Genomic DNA, 20,966 nt, shown 5'->3' on the forward strand with positions numbered 1-20,966 from the left:
ACAATTGTAGGATGTAAACTGAGCCAGGATTTTGCTGGCTCAGTGTGGCATTTCTGTGGGTGCTGCTGGAACAGAACTTTCTCAGCAGCAAAGGCCTGTAGCAGCTCTGCACCCCCCCCCCCCGCCAAAACGACAGAATGGCCTATCAACCAATTATCCAATCAGAGCTCTCCGTGTGCTGAACCAGCAGAGTGAAGAGTGCACTTTGGCACTTAGTATGAGACACAGGCTGGGAGTTTTGGAGCATTTTAAACAAAGCAAGGAGAATCAGCTTAACAGGGCAAAGACTCAATCAAGATTCCAAAAGCTGCCAAAAAAGCAGCAGTACACATATTATTTGAGTATACATTAATAAAGTAGTATTTAAAAAAAAAGTGCGGATTAAAGTTGCAGAATATACTGCACTGTGTGTCTAAGTACATAATATGAGGGTGAAGAATTTACAGGGGGTTTGTTGGCACAGTCGCACATTAAGGTGAAGACTTTCTGAATACCTGAACACCTGTTGCTAAGGCAGATTTTGCACCCCTCCCTCTGCTCCCCATCAACGAATTATCCAATCAGAGCTCGTCCTGTGTAGCGAGGTGAAGAGTTCACTTCTGCCGCGAATTTGCAGCTGCGTCACAAGAATGAGAGCATCGAGCAGCAAGAAGCAAGGAGCTATGGAGCGCTTTAATAGAAGACGGAAGCTATTACAACAACACCACGACAAATGTGAAACCAGACATGCAGAAGCCCTGGTAAGAACTTTTTTAACTTTGTCCATGAAGTTGTCGTTAAACCGTATGGATTGTTGCCGGTAAAACAGCGTCAGTGCGCGATCGATGTGATAATTATGCTAATAGTGTTGCAATCATTAAGAAAGTCGGTGACAGTTTAAGTTTTTGATAGTTTTGTGAACTTTATGCTCTTCCATTAGTGTATATTGGGTCGCTTTGCGTGTGCAGCTTCACTGCTTGGAATTGCTGATTCTTTCGATTAAACATAATCTTATTCTCAGTCAAATGTAGGAAAATATCGATGTTTTCTAATGTTGCAATTGACAAAACCTATAAATGTTGCTGTACCCGTCTCAAGTACAGACAGACAGATTTTATGTGATAGACTGTAATTGTATTTCATATTTGCAAAAGTATTAAAATAGGGCTAGTAGATATTGTAACCATACCTCAGGGGTTTACTATATTTACAATTCATCGAATCAAACCAGGGTTGTTTTCCTGAATTATGTAATTTATAAATGCTTGTTACATATTTTTTCTTCATTATGGGAAATGTTATTGTTTTGTTTTATTTTACTTACATAATTAAAATTATATGACTTAGTGAGTGAGTAACTTTATTTATTTCTCTTTTAATATATCTTCCAAGGTGGAGTTAAGCAGACAAAATTCATCCACCGAGTCTGAGTTGTCCAGCCACAGTGGGACAGATGAAGAATATCGGCCGCCGCTGAATCACCAAGAATCATCAAGTGAAGGCGAGGTGCCAGAGGAGTCTGCTTCAAAGAAATCCTCTTCAACATCTTCATGTCAGTATCCGATCCTTAAAGGTAAGGGTCAGAGAAATGGTGCCAGCCCAGTTCATGCAGCGGAACTTGTGAATAAAGCCCTAAACAAAAAACGGCAAATTACAATTAAAAGAAGCAGAAAAAAGGAAAATGGTCTAAGGATCTGGGACAAAGCGCATTACTGTGTATACTGTAACAAGTCAAATTTGAAGATTGCGCGACATTTACAAAGAAAACATATGGATGAAATTGATGTTGCCCAAGCCTTCAGTTTCCCACCTGGCTCCAAACAACGGAGAGTACTTCTAGAATCCCTTCGCAATAAGGGTGACTGGCAACATAATTGTCAGGTTTTACAAGATGGAGATGGGGAAATTGTAACATGGAAACAGCCTTCAGCAAACGTTTCAGTGGAAGATTATTTACCATGTCAGCATTGTTATGCTATGTTCAAAAGAACTGAACTATGGAGACATGAAAGGTCTTGTAGAAGCAAGAAACCTGAAGATGGCGGCGTAAACGTAAAAAGAAATAGAGTACAAAAAGCTTCCTCACATCTGATTCCAAAGATACAATCATGTGAAGGCGTTGAAAACATTATTTGCAACATGTTGCAAGACTCCATCACCTTTCATATCCGAGGTGATATAATGATATGTACATACGGACAATCATTATTTGCAAAAAAAGGACGTGAACAATGTCAACATAGGTACATTGCACAAAAAATGAGAGAGTTGGGACGCTTGGTGTTAGCTGCAAAGGAAATTGACAGCGGTATTGTTGGCCTTAAAGACCTTTGTGAACCCACTAAATTTCCTCTTGTTATAAAAGCAACTCAGAGGGTGGCAAATTACACCGCAAACAACTCAGAGTATGGAAAGCCTTCAACTGCTGTCAAAATTGGGTTTTCCCTCAAAGGAGCAACAGAAGCCTGGATTGGACACTGCTTGATCACATCAGACCTTCTCATTGAGAAAAAGACAAAAAAATTTAAAGAGTTACTGGACTGCTCATGGTCTAGTTATGTCTCAACAAACGCACATAGCACAATGGAGCAACGGAGGTGGAACATGGAAGAGTGTGTCCCCCTAACAGAAGACATCATAACCCTTCAAAACTACCTGAGAAAATGCGAGACTCAGGCAAAAGAAGAACTGTGTAAGCATGTGACTACCGCAGCTTATAAAAGGTTGAGTGAGAGTCTTTTGGCACAAATAATTGTGTTTAATAAGAAAAGAGAGGGTGAAGCATCTCGGTTGAGTTTGAAGATATATCAAAATACCAACACTGGTCCTGTTAATAAGGAAATTTATGAGACCCTGTCACCAGTGGAAAAACAGATGAGCCATAGACTGACTCGCATAGTGACACGCGGGAAGAGAGGGAGAAAAGTGCCAATTCTTCTTCTCGAGCGCACAAAATCCTCCATTGATTTTCTCATCCAGAAACGAAAAGAAGTGGGCATACTGGAGGAAAATCCTTTTTTATTTGCTAGGATTGGATCCTTAACCAACCTTCGTGGATGTGATTGTCTACGAAAATTTGCAGCAGAAAGCAAAGTGAACAACCCTGAGCTCCTCAGATCAACAAAACTAAGAAAACACATAGCAACTTTATGTCAACTCTTGGACCTTGACAACCAAGAACTGGAGCAAGTAGCCCGCTTCATGGGACACGACATCAGAGTCCATTGCCAATATTATCGCCAAACTGACAAAACCTTTCAAGTGGCCAAAATTGGTAAATTGCTCTTTGCAATGGAGAAGGGAGCTGGACAGCTCAAAGGGAAAAGTCTGAAAACACTGGATTCTGTGGTTCTTGGTACGTTAATGTTTTCTTACATTTATTGCAATTATTATTGTACTATTTCATATAAATGTACACTTACTGGACATTTTTTCCAGTTAGTTATGTTAAGTGTTTTGGGGGTTTTACTAAACCATGCTTTCTTTCTCTCAAGAAACACGTGACGACTGCTCAGTTTCACCTGCTAAAAGTCACAAGACCAAAGCTAGAGTTTGTCATGAAGGCAATGAAGATGAAGATAATGATGGGGGTAGGTCCAGGCATTAATGCAATAATCAACAATGTTGTTGTTTGCAGGACACACTTTTAATTCTTTCTGTCTTCCAAACTATGCTCTCTCACAGATGAGGAGCAGCTGAAAGAACCCAAAGGCAGGAAAGCTGCCAAAGAAAGCTGTGAAGACTGCTCAGTTTCATCTACTAAACGTCAGTGGACCAAACCTAGAGTGTGTCAGGATGCTGATGAGGGTAGGTCTAGGCATAAATGCAATAATCAACAATGTTGTTGTGGTTTGCAGGACACACTTTAATTTGAAGGCTTGCCTTATGTGAGATTTGTTCTTTAGTTGTGAGATCTTAAACCTTACCTTGTAAAGTGCCTTGAGATAACCTTGTTGTGATATGGGGCTATATAAATAAAATTGAATTGAATTAATGCTTTCTGTCTTCAAACTATGCTCTCTCACAGAAGAGGAGCAACTGAAAAAACCCAAAGGCAGGAAAGCGGCCAAAGAAAGACGTGACGACTGCTCAGTTTCACCTACTAAACGTCAGTGGAACAAACCCAGACTGTGTCGTGATGATGAGGGTAGGTTCAGGCATAAAGACACTGATCAGCAATGTTGTTGTTGTTGTTGTTGTTGTTTGCAGGACACACTTTAATGCTTTCTGTCTTCTAAACTATGCTCTCACAGAAGAGGAGCAGCTGAAAGAACCCAAAAGCAAGAAAGCTGCCAAAGAAAGCCGTGACGACTGCTCAGTTTCACCTACTAAACGTCGTTGGACCAAACCCAGACTGTGTCGTGATGATGAGGGTAGGTTGAGGCATAAAGACACTGATCAGCAATGTTGTTGTTGTTGTTGTTTGCAGGACACACTTTAATGCTTTCTGTCTCCAAACTATGCTCTCTCACAGAAGAGGAGCAGCTGAAAGAACCCAAAGGCAAGAAAGCTGCCAAAGAAAGCTGTGACGACTGGTCAGTTTCACCTACTAAAAGTCACAAGACCAAAGCTAGAGTTTGTCATGAAGACAATGAGGATGAAGATAATGATGGTGGTAGGTCCAGGCATGAATGCAATAATCAACAATGTTGTTGTTTGCAGGACACACTTTTAATGCTCTCTGTCTTCCAAACTATGCTTTCTCACAGAAGAGGAGCAGCTGAAAGAACCCAAAGGCAAGAAAGCTGCCAAAGAAAGCCGTGACGACTGCTCAGTTTCACCTACTAAACGTCGTTGGACCAAACCCAGACTGTGTCGTGATGATGAGGGTAGGTTGAGGCATAAAGACACTGATCAGCAATGTTGTTGTTGTTGTTGTTTGCAGGACACACTTTAATGCTTTCTGTCTCCAAACTATGCTCTCTCACAGAAGAGGAGCAGCTGAAAGAACCCAAAGGCAAGAAAGCTGCCAAAGAAAGCTGTGACGACTGGTCAGTTTCACCTACTAAAAGTCACAAGACCAAAGCTAGAGTTTGTCATGAAGACAATGAGGATGAAGATAATGATGGTGGTAGGTCCAGGCATGAATGCAATAATCAACAATGTTGTTGTTTGCAGGACACACTTTTAATGCTCTCTGTCTTCCAAACTATGCTTTCTCACAGAAGAGGAGCAGCTGAAAGAACCCAAAGGCAAGAAAGCTGCCAAAGAAAGCCGTGACGACTGCTCAGTTTCACCTACTAAACGTCGTTGGACCAAACCCAGACTATGTCGTGATGATGAGGGTAGGTTGAGGCATAAAGACACTGATCAGCAATGTTGTTGTTGTTGTTGTTGTTTGCAGGACACACTTTAATGCTTTCTGTCTTCAAACTATGCTCTCTCACAGAAGAGGAGCAGCTGAAAGAACCCAAAGGCAAGAAAGCTGCCAAAGAAAGCCGTGACGACTGCTCAGTTTCACCTACTAAAAGTCACACGACCAAAGCTAGAGTTTGTCATGAAGGCAATGAAGATGAAGATAATGATGAGGGTAGGTCTAGACATGAATGCAATAATCAACAATGTTGTTGTGGTTTGCAGGACACACTTAAATTTGAATGCTTGCTTTATGTGGAATTTGTTGTGTAGGATCTTAAACCTTACCTTGTAAAGTGCCTTGAGATAACCTACTGTGATTTGGCACTATATGAATAAAATTGAATTGAATTAATGCTTTCTGTTTTCCAAACTATGATCTCTCGCAGATGAGAAGCAGCTGATAGAACCTAAAGGCAGGAAAGGTATTTAATTTTTCACTGCTGCTGAAAAAGTCTCTTAGATGAAAGCAAGGTTTTGTTGTTGTTGTTTTTTTCCTCTACAGAAAACAATAGGGTGTTTGCTTTAAACACATATAAATGATTAAGTTCCCCATTTTTGATTTATTGAAATAAAATTATTAACTTTCCCTTTTTTTTCTTTTATAGATGCTTCAAAAGTGAATACGAGGCGGCCCTGGACAAATATCGAGAAGAATGCAGTTCTCCAAAGAATGCATAAGTATATTGCTGTCAGAAGGGTCCCGGGAAAGATTGAATGCTTAGGCTGCATTTTGAAAGCCTCACCGGTCCTTAAAAATAGGACATGGAAAGATGTAAAATATGTAGTTCACAATGAAATAATTAAGATTAAAAGGCAGCTTTCGTTGTAGTTCAAAGCTTTAAGGTGCATTGGTTCTTACTTCAGCCAAGTTGCTGTACAGTATAGTATATGCAAGTATACTGGTACTTATTTCAAAGGTTCAGTGTAATAATTGAATAACATTGTTTTAATGTTAAGAATTAAAACTAATCTCATCTTTCTGAGAGCAAAAGTTCGGATCTTTATTTGTAAAATTAAAAGGTTGCTTGTTTTTACGTTTCCAACCGGTCCACAGCTTTATGTATGGGGGTATATTATTAAACAGTGGTATTATGACCATATAGTATAAAGTGGGAAATTGCATCTCACAATACAGATTAGTAAACAATATCAGAAGTTAATTTGGCAATGTGCAGTACTATACAGTTGAGCAGAATGAGTAGTGTATACTGTCATGTTAATGATTACTGCATATTACAGGTATTGTACAGGTTTATACAAATATTACACAGAATACATTTTTCTACATAACTGCTAATGCATTGACTGGGTTATGGACCAGGGTTGTGGAGGTAATTAACAGTTCTGATTGTAAAGATTGTGATAGCCGCAGGGAGGAAAGATCTGGGCAATCTCTTCACACAGCGAGGGTGGATCAGTCTGCTACTAAAGCTGCTCTCCAGAGCAGACAGTGAGGCCTGCAGTGGGTGGTAGTCCTGATCTAGGATGGATGTGAGTTTAGCCAGGAACTTTCTCACATCCACCTTGTGCACCGTGTCCAGAACACAGACTTTTTAGATGACCCTGTCCAGCCTCTTCCTGTCTCCGTGATGCTGCTGCTCCAGCAGATCACACCGTACAGGATGGCTGATGCCACCATAGAAAGTCTTCAGGAGTGACCCCTTCACTTGAAAAGACTGCAGTCTCTGCACACCCAGGTACTTAAGAGTCTACCTTTCTCAATCTCCTTTCCCTGCATGTGCATCATTGGGATGGCAGCAGACAGCCATTGGCAAAAATGCAGCATAATATAACAGTTTTTCCTGCAGAAAAGTGTTTTAAGGAGACCACAAATATACACAAAGTTTCCCATTTTTTGATTTATTGAAATTAAATTATTACTGTCAAAGTCTTAAAATTATTATGCCCAGCCTATAATTAACTTTTGTCTTATTTATAGATGCTTCAAAAATGAAAATGAAGAGGCCCTGAACTGATTTGGAAAAGAATGATGTTCTGGGATTGCACAAGTTCATTGCCTTAAGGAAAGTGCCAGCAAAGGCAGAATGAAAAGATGTTCAAGATGTGGTATAAAATCAAAAAAACTATAACTAAAAGGGAGCTTTCTGTTTAGTTCCAAGTAGAATGTGCAGTGTTTGCTTCAGTTATGTTTGAGTTTTCTTTGAACTATTATGAAACAGGCAATGCCCATAATGGAATAACATTTTTATTTTAGTAATAAATGCACTTACATCTTTAATGAGTGTTATATTGTGTTGTATCTTAACAGACTTTTCCCTAGCATTCATTATGCTAATTATTAAACATGTTAAAGCACCATTTCAATGTTAAACAGTCAGTCAATTCAAACTGACTGGTCGGTCCTCGCACTGATGGTAAAAAACTTTTATTAAACCAAAGGTGATAGCTTTGATCTAAAGGAGTGTATTCAATAGGAATGCCATGTGCTATGTAGAAATGTTTTTACTTTGGCTTTATAGGCACCAGAAATGGTGGTTCTCACTCCCCTGTACTTTTACTCGGTCCTTACTCAGCAGCAAGTACAAGAATGTGTGTGTGTGTGTGTGTGTGTGTGTGTGTGTGTGTGTGTGTGTGTGTGTGTGTGTTTGCTTTGTTTATTGGACACTGGCTCTACTCATAAGACACACGCCTCATGATGCAACATCCTCTCCAGTCGTGACGGCAGTTCAGACGATTTGCATCACTTCACAGACCCATAACTTCGTTAATGGGCGGAGGTCAGTAGTCGGCTGAATTAGTGCTTCAGTTCTGAACCCAGAAATTTTCATAGATTATTCCAAAGGAGATCCCCCTGGCCTCGCACACAGACCGACAAGCTGGCAGCGTCTGAGGCTGTAATAGGAATAAAAACATTTAGCATGTGGCTAAAAAGTAAATGATACAGCTGATCACTTCCTTTTAGGTGTGAGGACGTTTATTTCATTAGCTGCTGGCTCCGTTCTTCAAGCTGTGTAGTGATTAATGACGCTGCTGTGGCTGCTGTGAAAAGCTACATTGAACTGTTTGAAGTTCCAATACCAGCTGACGTTTCCCATATAAACAGTCCTGCAGAACCTGCCCAGGTCCGTCGTACACAAACACGCTCTTATGTACTCAACGTCTAGACCTTTAGATTTAGTCTAAAAGGTCTCAAAGCGTTGCTCTAGATTTTATTTGCAGGTCCAGTGCATTTTGAGGACACTGCTTTGCAAACAGAGTTCATGTCACAGTGTCCCTGAGCTGGAACGAACACCTAAACAGCCACTAGGCCTGGGGTCGGGCCTTATCAGAACCTTCTGCTGGTAGTCACAGCAGTAACTCCAGCACCAAAGCAGCGGGCGTCGTTTCTAGACGTCTCCATCCGATCCTTGGCAGCTGGAAACAGGATGCAGGATACACAAAAACCACATGACTGAACCAGTATGGGCCCGAGACAGGATGTCGGTTAATGCAGGAGACCCGGTATTGTTCTGTGGTCGTCGCAAACAGGAACTCGGTGGCGAGAGGGTGAATGGAAGCAGACGCGGCGTCGGGACAGGTGTCCCCCAGGTGCCGCACACACACTAATCACAGCCCAGCGTCTCGGCTTTCGGCCTGGACCGCAGCCCGGCGGTTCCAGTGTCCTAGAAGGCATTACGTGGCAGCTGCTTATTAAACGAGAGACGCGACGTTGTCTGAACCCACCTTCCACACAAAGCGTCTGTTCTGTGACCAGGTGGCGCGTTATTAACGGTGTCGTCAGGCGTCGCGCGAAACAGCCTGGCACCTGGGCCACACAATGGTTGAAGGAAGCGGCCCATTGTCATCCACACCCACGCAGGCTTCCTCCTGCATAGAAATGTCTGGTCTGTAACTCATGGCTGTGATATGCAGGATACAAGTTATAGGAGATCAGCTTCAGCTGGTTTTGTGTTTCATGTCCAGTTGTGGCGGATGTCAATGAGGCGGACGCATTCCTGACGAGGGCTGAAACGTCTAATCACTGACATCTGTCCTAAGTAGTTACTGGGACTAGTTCCTGTGATGTCTCTGAACACTGGAGGTGGGACGCTGGCCTTGGAGCTGAACGCGACCCGCCTGTTGTCGCTCTGTGGCCTGCCGTTCTGGCGTGGCTCCAGCTCGTCCACCCTGAGCCCAGTCCTGCTGGAGGTTGTTCTCCTCCAAACACACTGTAACCAGTTTATGTTGTAGCCGCCAGTTCAGACGACACATCTTGTTCTTTCCGTTCGTGTCCTTCCACTTTGAGGAGATTACGGCTTTTAACACAAAGAGCAGGACAGCATCCTTTGTTAAACGGCGCGACCTTGTACTAGATGTAGCGCTCGTAGCGTGTTTGTGTGTAGGAGACAGACTCAGTGAGTGAGTGAGTGAGTGAGTGAGTGAGTGAGTGAGTATCACGGCATTATTGTTTCTGAACACATCAAGGACACCGTTCTCCTCCTCCACCCTATGTGTTCTCATTTTTACCTCCAGCCTCTTTAAAAGCTTTGTAGTTGTGTGTTGTGTCTCCTGGGTGAATGAGTGTGATACAAGTCTTTGTCTATATACACACACACAACTTTCCACTGTTTAGTTTTGCAGTTCTCTTCTTTTTCTGCCCTGGCATTTCATTTTCCTCCGTGTGGGTTTTTTCATCGTTGTGATTTTAGACCTTGAGGTCGTGGGGGGTGGTTTTCTGAGTGACGCACCGTCTGAAAGTGTGTTTAAAGGAGACAAATTCTTTTTTCTGATATATGGTTGCGTTCGTTCAGCATAGTTCCTGTTGGTCTGGAGACTGACCAGAGTTCACATAGTTAGACATCAATGTCAAAACTATTTCTGAGCATCGTCCGTGTTGATCTCCACTCTTATCGCCCTGTTTCTGTTTTTCGAAACAGCTGCACTGCCCTTCATCATCATGACCATCGTGTACAAGCCGTATCAGAGGGGGATTTACTGTGACGATGAGACGATTATGTACCCTAAGAAACCAGACACCATCACCCACGGCATGATGGCGGCCGTCACCATCTCCTGCACCGTCATCATCGTGAGTTTGCCCACAACTTTAGTTTCTACTCTGAGGCCAATTTATTCCTTCTTTTTCCTTAAACTCTTGTAAAGCATGAAGGGCTGTGCTCATTTAAAGCATCCTGTGAAGTTTGCTCCATTTACTAAATGGCCAACGAGACGTGTGCACAGCGGGAATAATAACTTTCCTCCGCTGATGCAAAACGAGTCGAAACCAAAGCCTTTTCTCTCTCTCCCCTCAGATCTGTTCTGGAGAGGCCTATCTGGTTCATAGGAATCGGATTTACTCCAACTCCACGTTCAACAAGTACGTAGCCGCCCTCTACAAGGTAGTAGGCACCTTCTTGTTTGGGGCGTCGGTCAGCCAGTCGCTGACGGAGATGGCGAAGTTCACCATCGGGCGCCCGAGGCCCAACTTTCTGTCTGTGTGCGCACCTAAAGTCTGCAGCGGATACATGCAGAAGATCAACTGCACCGGCAGACCGGAGGACGTGACGGAGGCCAGGTAGGAGGAGGCTCACCGGGTCCTGCAGCTCAGCTCTACCCATGCTCCAGTAACTGATCTCATCCTTTTGTTCAGGTTGTCCTTCTACTCTGGCCACTCCTCGTTTGGGATGTACTGCATGCTCTTTCTGGCAGTAAGTGAATACAAAAACATTCACACATAATGTATTTACATGAATATTCTGTTATTGTTGAAAGGCTAGATGAAAGAACAAGGCAGGCGTTCCGAGTGTTTCACAGGAGTGCTGGGAGTAGAACACGCTGTGCTGGTTCCTCCCATTGTATCCACTTCGCTAGCCTCGATGTCGTGTCCGGGGAAGAGCTACACAGCAACGCTTCAAGGACGTTAGACACAGGACCCCGCCCCCAAACTCCCCAGGACCCCACCCCCAAACTCCCCAGGACCGCGCCCACAACCCGCCTCTGTTCCAGCCGCCCAGTCCTGATGTGTAGCCTGTAGCCGGACTGAAGCCCTGCCAGGTTTTGCACCTTCAGCAGAAGCCCAGCGGCCGGCGTGCTGCCGCCAGGTTTATAATTTTTTGGCGACTGCTGCTTCCTAGTGAAAAGAGTGTTTCAGTCCATAGCGGACGTAAATTGCTTCATGCTCAACACCTTGTTTCTACGGTTAGGCCCAAAGCGATGTGTGCGCATCACTGTTTCTGCCTTATGGAGACCCCAGTCTTCACACTTTATCATTGTTTGGAATGAGATGCCGTCTATCCTGAAACCTACGATCCAGTGCGGGAACCATTTTCCCCTCATAGAGCGTTAACCACTACATCGCTTCGTCAGCATGTCACCATACGCTTGTATAACAGTTAGCTGCAAAGAGACCGACCCGCACAAACAAAGGAATGAGGGGAACCTGATCCGTGGTGCGCCGCCCGCCGCTCTAATTTCACTGTCTTCTCCCTCCAGCTGTACGTGCAGGCCAGGCTGGCGGCTAAGTGGGCCAGACTGCTCCGGCCCACCATCCAGTTCTTCCTGGTGGCCTTCGCGGTGTACGTGGGCTACACCAGAGTCTCTGATTACAAGCACCACTGGAGCGACGTGCTGGTGGGGCTGCTGCAGGGCGCGCTCATCGCCGTGCTCAACGTGAGTCCGCACCAAACAGGCTCAACAGCACCAGCGCTTGGCTGGAACTTTAAATGTGCTTATGTAGAGGGATCAGGTGGCACCGACCTTCATACCTGATGACATCGTAAATTTGGGTCTTGCCTCTGTGGTTTCTGACTCTTGGAAAAGCAAATATGGGAGGGATCCTAAGATCATAAGAGTAACATTTAATGGAAATCCCAGTGATCCTCCCCTCAAAGCACAACACCGGCTGGTGAAGCTGTACTCAAGGTTAATGTCTGTAAGGGTTCACACAGATAAGTACGAGTGGCTTGAAGTGTGACAGCGGCGGAGTGTGACTTGACACAGACCCACACCCTCACACTGGCAGGTTCTCAGGCCTTATTGCCTCACTTCATCCAGCTGTGTGTGTGTGTGTGTGTGTGTGTGTGTGTGTGTGTGTGTGTGTGTGTGTGTGTGTGTGTGTGTGTGTGTGTGTGTGTGTGTGTGTGTGTGTGTGTGTGTGTGTGTGTGTGTGTGTGTGTGTGTGTGTGGACCTTTGGCCTCTGCAGTGCTTTGCGTAATTAGAGACCCTCCTGGGCCTCGTGTTTTACGGGCTGCGTGGGCTGCGCCTGCTCTCTGTGAGTTCCTCTCAGATGTTCCTGTGTAAGTGTGAGCGCGTCAACAGCTGTGCGCCGCGGCGTCGAGACGTGCGTAACCGCCGTTTCCAGCCCTGCCCGTGGCCTCCCCTGCGTTCCCTGGCCTCTGTGGGAAAATGAAACTGCTGAATGACCAGCGCTGACCTCCTGCCTCCCCCTCCCTCCCCCTCCCCTCCCTCCCTTCACAGGTGCGCTTCGTGTCGGACTTCTTCAAGAGGCGTCCTCCGCGCTGCAATCGGCGGGACGCGCCTGAGAGCGAGGAGCCAGAGAGGAAGCCCAGCCTGCAGATGGTCGACACCGACCAGAGCAACCATTACAACAACCATCGCAGTCCTGTGTGATGGGAGCCGAGCACCTGCGACAAGGGCTGCCGTCTACGGACCTCAAACCTGTGTGGCCCATGAACTGAGGGCTCCCGCGTGCAGCTCGCAGCCTCTGAACATTTCTAGCTCCCCTTGTATCGACCACTCAAACCCCTGCCTGCTCCCCCACCATTGGATTGACTGAGGGAGCTGCATGTCATCACTAGGTGCACCCCCCCCCCACCCTTTAAAGACACTTCCACGTTGCTGTTTATGTGTATTTGCTGTGAGCTGCTTCGACAAAATGCAGCAAAACCATCAGCAACACGTGTTTTATTCCATCGCCGCCTTCTGTGGCTGATGAGTATGGCTGAAACAAGCACGTCAGATCCAGACATATACCTGGAACGTATGAAATGTAATTACGCCCACTTACGTCGACACATCACTCGTCTTTCTCCGGCTCCGTCGAGGCTTCGCTCACTCCACCAGCCTCTGCTTTAATGAACCTGGACGTGCAGTGACCTGCAGGGGGCGCTGGTGTGGCTCCTCTTGTGTTTCACATGCAAAAGCTCTATGACTCTATGTTGGCGTGGATAATGGAGGATTAAGAGACGTGTTTATTTCAGTGCACCTTAAGTTGACTGCGCGTTATCCCAAAGCTGCTTTACAACGGAAGCATCGCTCAGATTGAATGTTGTGCTCTGACATTGCTGATGCATTTGTAGCTGCTCTTCTAACAGCGACTCCAACACGTCCGCTTACTGAGAAAAACGATTTCATGCTCTAAAAGTGGCCGTACAGGTTCCTTCCTGTTGACTCGCAACGTGTGGGTCAAGTCCGACGCACCGAGACCTGATGTCTAGCAGCTACTGGTTTTGATTAATTTCCCCTGTGACAGCAGAAAATATTAATGCACCAGCTTTAATTTCTGTTAGATGATAAATCGTACCACTACTAGGATGCCAATCGAGTAATAAGGCTTTTGCCTTTTATTTTGCTTTTTCTATTTTATTGTTGTTTCTTTTTCCAGTGATATTACTAATCAAAGAAGGATCAGACACCCATTTTGAAAATGGTGTTTAATTTATTTTACGATAGAAACGCCAGCGCTGTTGAGGTTTTGTGCAATCACCTCTGCTTGCCACTATGAGCCACATACTGTGTTTACTAATGATACGAGACATGTTTTATGGCCCATGAAGGATGCGTGTGTGTGTATAAATGTACAGTATATGTTTTTATTTCACGCAGTAAGTTTTAATTCCACCTGTACCTTCACGAGGACCTGGCAACCCCGGTTCCAGGTCCGAGCGTAAGCCAGATGCAAGTGGAGCGGTTGTGAAGATAAAGACCCACATACCAGCGGTGTGTTTGTGAAGCTAGTAACACTTCTCATTTTCCACTTCAGTGATAGATCTGTCTTCCTTCCCCTTCCTGTGTTGACAGACGGGCGTTAGTAGATGAACACGGTCGGTACAGTTTTCGTACCGACCCCTGGAACGCCGGCATTCAGACGGATCAGCGTCACGAGGCGGAGAGCCTCACCTGGTAGTGATTGCGAGGCCCTGAACGTGAGCTGGGCCTGGGGAGAGGCGGGGTCCTGGGGTGGGGGGTGGGGGGGGGCTAGCCTGCGGTGACCTTGGGCTCCCTGGGGACATCTGCACATTCAACACGCAGATTTCCAACGACAACCAGCTGCAGAGGCGTGTGGTGAAGTGCCGGGTGAGCCCTCGCCTCCACTGGTCTCACCTCCATTACTGGTGTATCCGTGTGCCCGTCTGAAAGTCCCAGTGAGATGGAGGTGGAAGCGTGTCCTTCTGCTCCGAGCGCCTCCGCTTTGTTGTGTCGCTTCCTCGTACGTTGTTTTTAGTCTTTCACCTAGTGTTTCTGTCGTGTTTTTGCTTTTCTACATAGACTAAAGTCTCCACGCGGAGGATTTTAAATAAAGATACTGTTCACGTTCAGTCTGTTTGGTTTTCACTTCATGACCACAAAGTGATTTTATTATGCAGTTACTCAAGGCCGCTGATGCCAACGTTGGAAGCATGACATATTTCATGTCTACGGCACCTTTTCCCTCGTGGGCCACAGATGGTTTCACTGAGGCGAAGTGATGAATGGCTCTATTGCAACATGAAGATGTCGGCGCCTTCTTGGCAGGCGCGTTGTCGTCCTGATTGCAGGCAGTTTCGCTGGAACGATGCTGAATGGAACGTCCTCGTCCTCGACCCGAGTCGCAGGGTCGACGTTCTGGACTCATCATGCGGGAGGTTTAACTGTGACTCTGAAGAACCACAGGCTGAAGCTGCAGCTGAAACATTTGGCCCTTTTTTTCCTTCCAGTGATGAAACAGATGGAGATTGGATTTGTGTTTGCAAACTCTTTAGTAACTCCGCGTTGGTTCAACTCTCCACAGCTCCTTTCAAGCAACACTACAAGTCTGCTTTAAATCTTCTAACGAGCAGCTTCTCCCAAATGCACCCCATCAGGTTCACACATTCCTCCGGTGGGGTTTTGGCCCCAGCGCGGAGCTTCATCCTCCACTTCCAGCACTGTGTAGCGTGTGGCGCTCCAACCGCACGCGCTGTCGCCCTGGAGAACCCGCAGAACCTTCTCAATTTGGCTGAGGCCTGTTCTCAATGTACTATTTCCACATGTGATATATCACTTTAAATTAAATTAAAACGCCCCCACGTTCTCGCATTCACCGCCCGCCTGATGAGTGCTCGGGGCTCAGAATGGTTAAACACACCTCTGCTGCCTGTGTCCAGGCCAGAGAATGGCCTGCTCCACAAAAACAAACGCGCATATTTTTAGGGAAATAAACTCTGGACTCCAGGGGACACGTGTGGAACCTTTTCTGGCAGCCGCGTTGAAAACCACTGTCGTCCGTGATTTCAGCCAGTATTACTCACCTGCACGTCGTGAAGGTTGTGCATGTGTGGGAATATTTTTCACTGAGGTGTCAAAGCTGTTCGGAACGGCAGCCATTCGGGAGCTTTACTTACGAGATGATTTAGCTTTGGGAACAACGGCAGAGCAAGCGTGTCCGTGAACATTACGGCCGTGGAGTTCCAGCACAGACCCAGTGGATCGTTCCCTGGAAGCCCTCACAAATCACGGCTGCTCCAACCCGCAGCGCTGGGACTCCGCGAGGCTCTGGGAGCCTGGTGAGAAGCGGTTCCTAAGATGAGTGGTTTTGGGAAAAACCTCAGGACTGGAAGCAGTAAAGCATGACAGAAAAGACTCACTGGCCTACTGTATGTTGTTGGACGTTATATACACGATGGTTTAATGTTGTTGTGTTAATGTTCCTCCTCGGTCAAACTCCGTAAAGTGGGAAAGCCGAGTGCTTCATCTTGCCCTCACTGTAACCTCATATCAGGGAATGCGCCTCAGGTAGAATACTGTTAATAATTAATTGAGAATAAACCAAAAGCTGGATGAGAATTAAAAGCCTCAAAAGGATGAACCAGGGACACGTAGTTTATGAGATTCTACCCGGGGGCAAATTCTGATTGAGTCCCTGTAGAAACGGACAAAGAGGTTCTATAGAGCAGGAAGTGATGGTCAGACGTTAACGCTGCTGTGACCTTGTGCTTCAGTTTGTGCTAAATGTAGTTTTCTTAGAGATGAAACTGGACTCCTCATCCCCCGGAGGAAGTCTGCGACCCACTGAGACCCACTGAGACCCACTGAGTCACATCACACCCAACAATGCACATAATGGCACATAATGGCACACAGACTGACTACAGCAGTACCAGCGTGTTTGTTTACCGTGAGCGTGTTTTGGATAATTAACTCTCCTCTGCAGCGAGGACTCAGAGGTGTCTTGTACTTTTTGACGCTGGAGGCCGGTGGAGACATTTTTAGCTTGGCGCTGTATTCCAGCAATTAAAATGCCTCCAGAAATGCTGTGCTGCTGTGGCCTCTGTTGTTCTCTCTTCCTGGTCTTCCTGCTCCGTAGGAGAAAAAAAAGCATTGCTCCGGCAACGAATCACATTAATTAACCCCTTTGCTCCCAAACACTCAACACACACACAAACACATTAATGCTACAGTTAATCAGCCAGTGCAGTGACCTTGTGTAATTTGAAATAGCAGTATGAATATGTTATTTTATAATTGGGCCCAGAGGACTAAAAGCTGAGGAATTGTCTGCTTTACGTCGTTTGCGCGGAGGAATTATTTTAAGACCACACTTCTGGCATTTTGGCTATAATTGAGCTTCAGTGTTTTATTCACATGTACCATTAAACAGAGCAGCTACTTTTGAAACTAAAGACGTACATCCAGTATTTGATACGGCTAAATGTTTGTGCTCTGTCATGTTCCCTTTATACTTCAGCATTTGATCATTAGCCTTATCATAGTTTTCTTTTTGCCCATTAACCTGCAGCTGTTTAACATGTTACAGCTAAGCCACAGAGTAATGCTTCATTTTTGTAGTCCAGGTTAACTGACCTGGCAAGTTTCAAATAATTGTCAAATTAACAATGAGATAAATTATTAAAACATCCCTTTTTCCTAATTCGTCATGCCTCAAACCAGGAAGTGTGCGTTTGAGTGTAATCAGACGATGGTGGTGAGATCGTTAGGGAAATGACTTTACTGTATGTGGTGACATTAGAACCGATTGTAATCTGACCAAACAATACCTCAGTGTCTGCAGAGTTAAATATTATGCAAAGGTTTGTATATGAGCCCGAGCCCAGTATCATCTGTCAAATATGGAAACCTGTCCAGGACCGTTGGAGTGATGCTATCGCTATGCTGAACGTCATTCACACAGTAGGTCACTGGCTGCGAACGGTTTAGGAGGTATCTAATGCTCCCTCAGCTCCAGGATCCCGTCTCTTGGCCTTTGCATGTTTCCTTGGACAGCAGCTCCGTGCTCAGGGGCCCAGCTGGATAATGGCACATTTCTTCCAGGCAACGTAGGGACGGAGTGAGAGTGGGGGGGGGGTGCAGAAGCAGCTTATCTGGCTGCGAGCCACCCTCACCACCACCACCAGTGACCCTGATGAGGGATTTATATATTTATATATTCAGACCATTCCTCTCGACTTGGCCAGTGGGTTTCTGTAGACACCCCCCCCCCCCCCCCCCCCCAACTCTACAAGTCATGCAAATCTTCATAGATTTATGGGTGAGAGAGGAGCGTGGCCCGAGGCCGAACGGTAGTGACACGGAGAGGTAAACAAGCCTAAGATATGTTAGTGGAGGCTGTGACAGGCCCTCCGTCAGGAAACAGCCCGTGGTCCTGTTCAGGTTCGAATGATGTAATAGAACAGGGACCCTGGATGAATACAGGCGCAGTCATTAATGCACTAGACACACAAGAACAATAATCAAGAGACTTGGGACTTTTATAAATAAAAACATACTAATACTAATATTAGACTAGTGATATACAATGATATAGTGTCAAAACCTGAAGCAGAGACCACCCATATAGATTGATTTATTATCATGTGGGGCAGGTTCAGACTGTGAAGCTCACATTTAATTCAGCATTTGTACAAGCGTGAAGTCGTAAACTTGCAAACACCAACATATTTCGCTACGAGCTTTTTCGTCCAGGTTTTTGTGTGAATCGGCAGCTCGCCGTCGACGCCGTGCTCATTTCCATTGGCCTGTTACAGCTACAGCAGCAGGCCCGTGAAGGGGAGCGGGGGGGCTCCGCAGCCAGCCGGCCTCCCCTGGAAAATACAGGATGCCTTCCTGTGTCAGAAAGCTGCAGAGCCAGAGGGGAAAAAGTTAGTGCGGATGCTGCGGGGCCAAGAACGAGCCGGGAGCAGGGGGTCGACGAGGCAGAGCTGGCAGGAAAGGGAGGAAGAACACGTGGCTCACATTTCTCTTTACATTCTAGAAACCTGACATTAGGTGGACACCACGGCCTGTGTATAGGTATAAGTACAGGCTCTTCACTAGCAACCATGAGGCTCCCAGCTACTATACTGTACTACCATTATATTGAGTGTGCACAAACTCGTTAGGACTTTCACGAGGTTAAAGGTCATTAAGGTTTTCAGGTTGTTGTTTTTTTACTGAAACTGTACTTTTGTGATGCAGAAGTGGCGCTAATGTATGTTTTGTGTGTTTGAATATTTATCGGGGCTCCCACGTTGGCCTTCTGACGTTTCTACGGTGCAATGGCGACACCACGTGGCACAGGTTCATATTTGCACTGTGCTGCCTGAAAATGGCGTCTTTACTCGATACACGGCGGTCATCGTGGATCAAAGTTTCCATTCCTTAGTTCTTGTCTAACTGCCTTAAAGCCAAGTGACGACGAGCCGCGGGAGATGCGTCGTACGTTGTGACGTGCAGACACTCGACTGCTTCGTCCGACGTGAGAAAACGGTAAGTTACAGGAAAGTCCTCCTAAAAACAGCTCTCGTGATGTTTAATCTAAAACTAGATTTACTAGAACAGAGAGAACGTAGACATTTATCGGGACGTTAAAATGATTTAAAAAACGCTTTAAACAAGAATTAGACTCTGCTTTGTTTGGGTGCAATCCTGGTGCCAACCAGCAGGTGGCGGTATGACGCAGCTTTCCAACCTGTTCCTGGACGTACACAGGTAAAAAGAACAACGCAGCTGAGGCCTGGGGTGATTCTTTGTTTGGAAAGCAGATATCGTTACTCATATTTGTCAACATTTACTGCCAATAATAAGTACAATGGCAACAAAGTTATTCCATTTTCTAGCGTTTCACTTTCACCAATTATTTTTGTATTTATTCAACTTGTCGAGTTTCAATTAGTAAATATTTTTACTAGTGGATATTAGAGCTCAGTAAACATCATCTAGGTGACCTCACTCCCTGTCATAGCCGCTTGGCATGAAAATGATTTTATATTTTCCCGTTCGAAGTGGATAAACACACAAATTAACACCTGACCTGCTCCACTTTGCCGGCACTCATGTAAAGTGGAAACTTGTGGCAGTGGCGGCATACTTTAAGCAGGAGAGCATCACTAAGTTGTGTGAAATGAGTGACAGCACATGCAGAGAGCTGTCAGTAGCATTTGCAAGTCAATGCTCAGATTTAACCTCTTCACTCTCCCCTTAGAGTGGCTCGGCTGCCTGAATCCACAATCTACCTTTGAAAAAAACACTTTTTCTCTCACTGGGCTTTTTTTTAATAAAAACATCCGCAAATGAGACTATAAACAGTTACGCTGACCTTGTCGGTAAATTCTACTGCCAGTCCTTTCTAAACTACTTAGCTTTAAGTCTTGTTTCATTGCCTCTGTGAGTTTAGAGCACAACTGTAAAAGCTGGTGCCTTCGGAGGTATTTGGAAATTCAGCAGGAGATCTTATTGCACGTCTTTGCAAAGACAAACAAATGACCCTGTTGTTCTGTTTCATAAAGAAAAAAATGCCAGTGAACCAGTGCGCATTCCCTCTCCACAAGGTTCCGACAGGTTATGATTAAAACGGTGCCACGTGTACAAAAAAGACGTATCTAGCAACAACCATAGGATAGAATTCAGTATTGATCTGTACGGGCTGTTATGTGGTCTGAACACTGCAGGAGACATTTGTGAGAGGAACCAATGTCACGACGCAGCGCTGGAATTCCTGGGTTCCCACACACTCATGCCTGCGGGCACCTCGTGTCACCGTCTGTGGTGTGTGCGTGCGCGTGCGTGCGTGCGCGTGTGTGTGTGTGTGTGTGTGTGTGTGTGTGTCACAGAGGGTATTTATTTGTATCTAGCTGCAAGGAGGAGAAGTGTGTGTGTGTGTGTGTGTGTGTGTGTGTGTGTGTGTGTGTGTGTGTGTGTGTGTGTGTGTGTGTGTGTGTGTGTGTGTGTGTGTGTGTGTGTGAGCATGGCTGCTGCTGATGTGGGTCATTACCCCTTCTTTCCCCTGGGGGCCATGCAGCGGGGGAGGACAGAAGGGGAGGGGATGGATGGAGTGCTGGGTGGAGGGGGGGAGGGGTGGTATGGGAAAAATGGAGGGTGATGGTGGGAGTGCCTGGAGGGAGGGGTAGATTGTGTGTGTGTTGAGGAAAGGTTATGGGGGGGTGGGGGCTGGTTGGGTCCCAGAGGAGCAGAGACCAATAAATCACTGTGCCGT

The 20,966-nt window shown here is 45.7% G+C and overlaps 2 protein-coding genes across 3 annotated transcripts in view; both read left to right on the plus strand.

The window, feature by feature from the left end:
- Nucleotides 1–14,835, plus strand: part of plpp2b (phospholipid phosphatase 2b) — a 28,580-nt gene extending 13,745 nt beyond the window's left edge. Inside the window, exons 2-7 of one of the 2 annotated variants that reach the window (XR_003785634.3) lie at nucleotides 10,215–10,366; nucleotides 10,590–10,852; nucleotides 10,928–10,985; nucleotides 11,770–11,946; nucleotides 12,755–14,236; nucleotides 14,318–14,835. Coding sequence is in view for 1 of the 2 variants with exons in the window: in XM_029147532.3 (XP_029003365.1) it covers nucleotides 10,215–10,366; nucleotides 10,590–10,852; nucleotides 10,928–10,985; nucleotides 11,770–11,946; nucleotides 12,755–12,907 (803 nt within the window). In the remaining variant the exon portion in view is untranslated. Of the gene's footprint in view, nucleotides 1–10,214; nucleotides 10,367–10,589; nucleotides 10,853–10,927; nucleotides 10,986–11,769; nucleotides 11,947–12,754 lie in introns of both variants that reach the window. The other variant, XM_029147532.3, reaches the window with a different exon arrangement.
- Nucleotides 337–6,367, plus strand: LOC114853759 (uncharacterized). Its single transcript, XM_029147527.2, has 12 exons — nucleotides 337–3,334; nucleotides 3,474–3,569; nucleotides 3,664–3,786; nucleotides 4,007–4,126; nucleotides 4,233–4,352; nucleotides 4,454–4,594; nucleotides 4,689–4,808; nucleotides 4,910–5,050; nucleotides 5,145–5,264; nucleotides 5,369–5,509; nucleotides 5,724–5,759; nucleotides 5,943–6,367. The coding sequence occupies exons 1-12, from the start codon at nucleotides 1,750–1,752 to the stop codon at nucleotides 6,164–6,166; spliced, it is 2,967 nt and encodes a 988-aa protein (XP_029003360.1). The 5' UTR covers nucleotides 337–1,749; the 3' UTR covers nucleotides 6,167–6,367.
- Nucleotides 14,836–20,966: the final 6,131 nt, after the last annotated feature.

This window comes from Betta splendens, chromosome 4, assembly GCF_900634795.4.
Source record: "Betta splendens chromosome 4, fBetSpl5.4, whole genome shotgun sequence".
NCBI classification, from domain to species: Eukaryota; Metazoa; Chordata; class Actinopteri; order Anabantiformes; family Osphronemidae; genus Betta; species Betta splendens.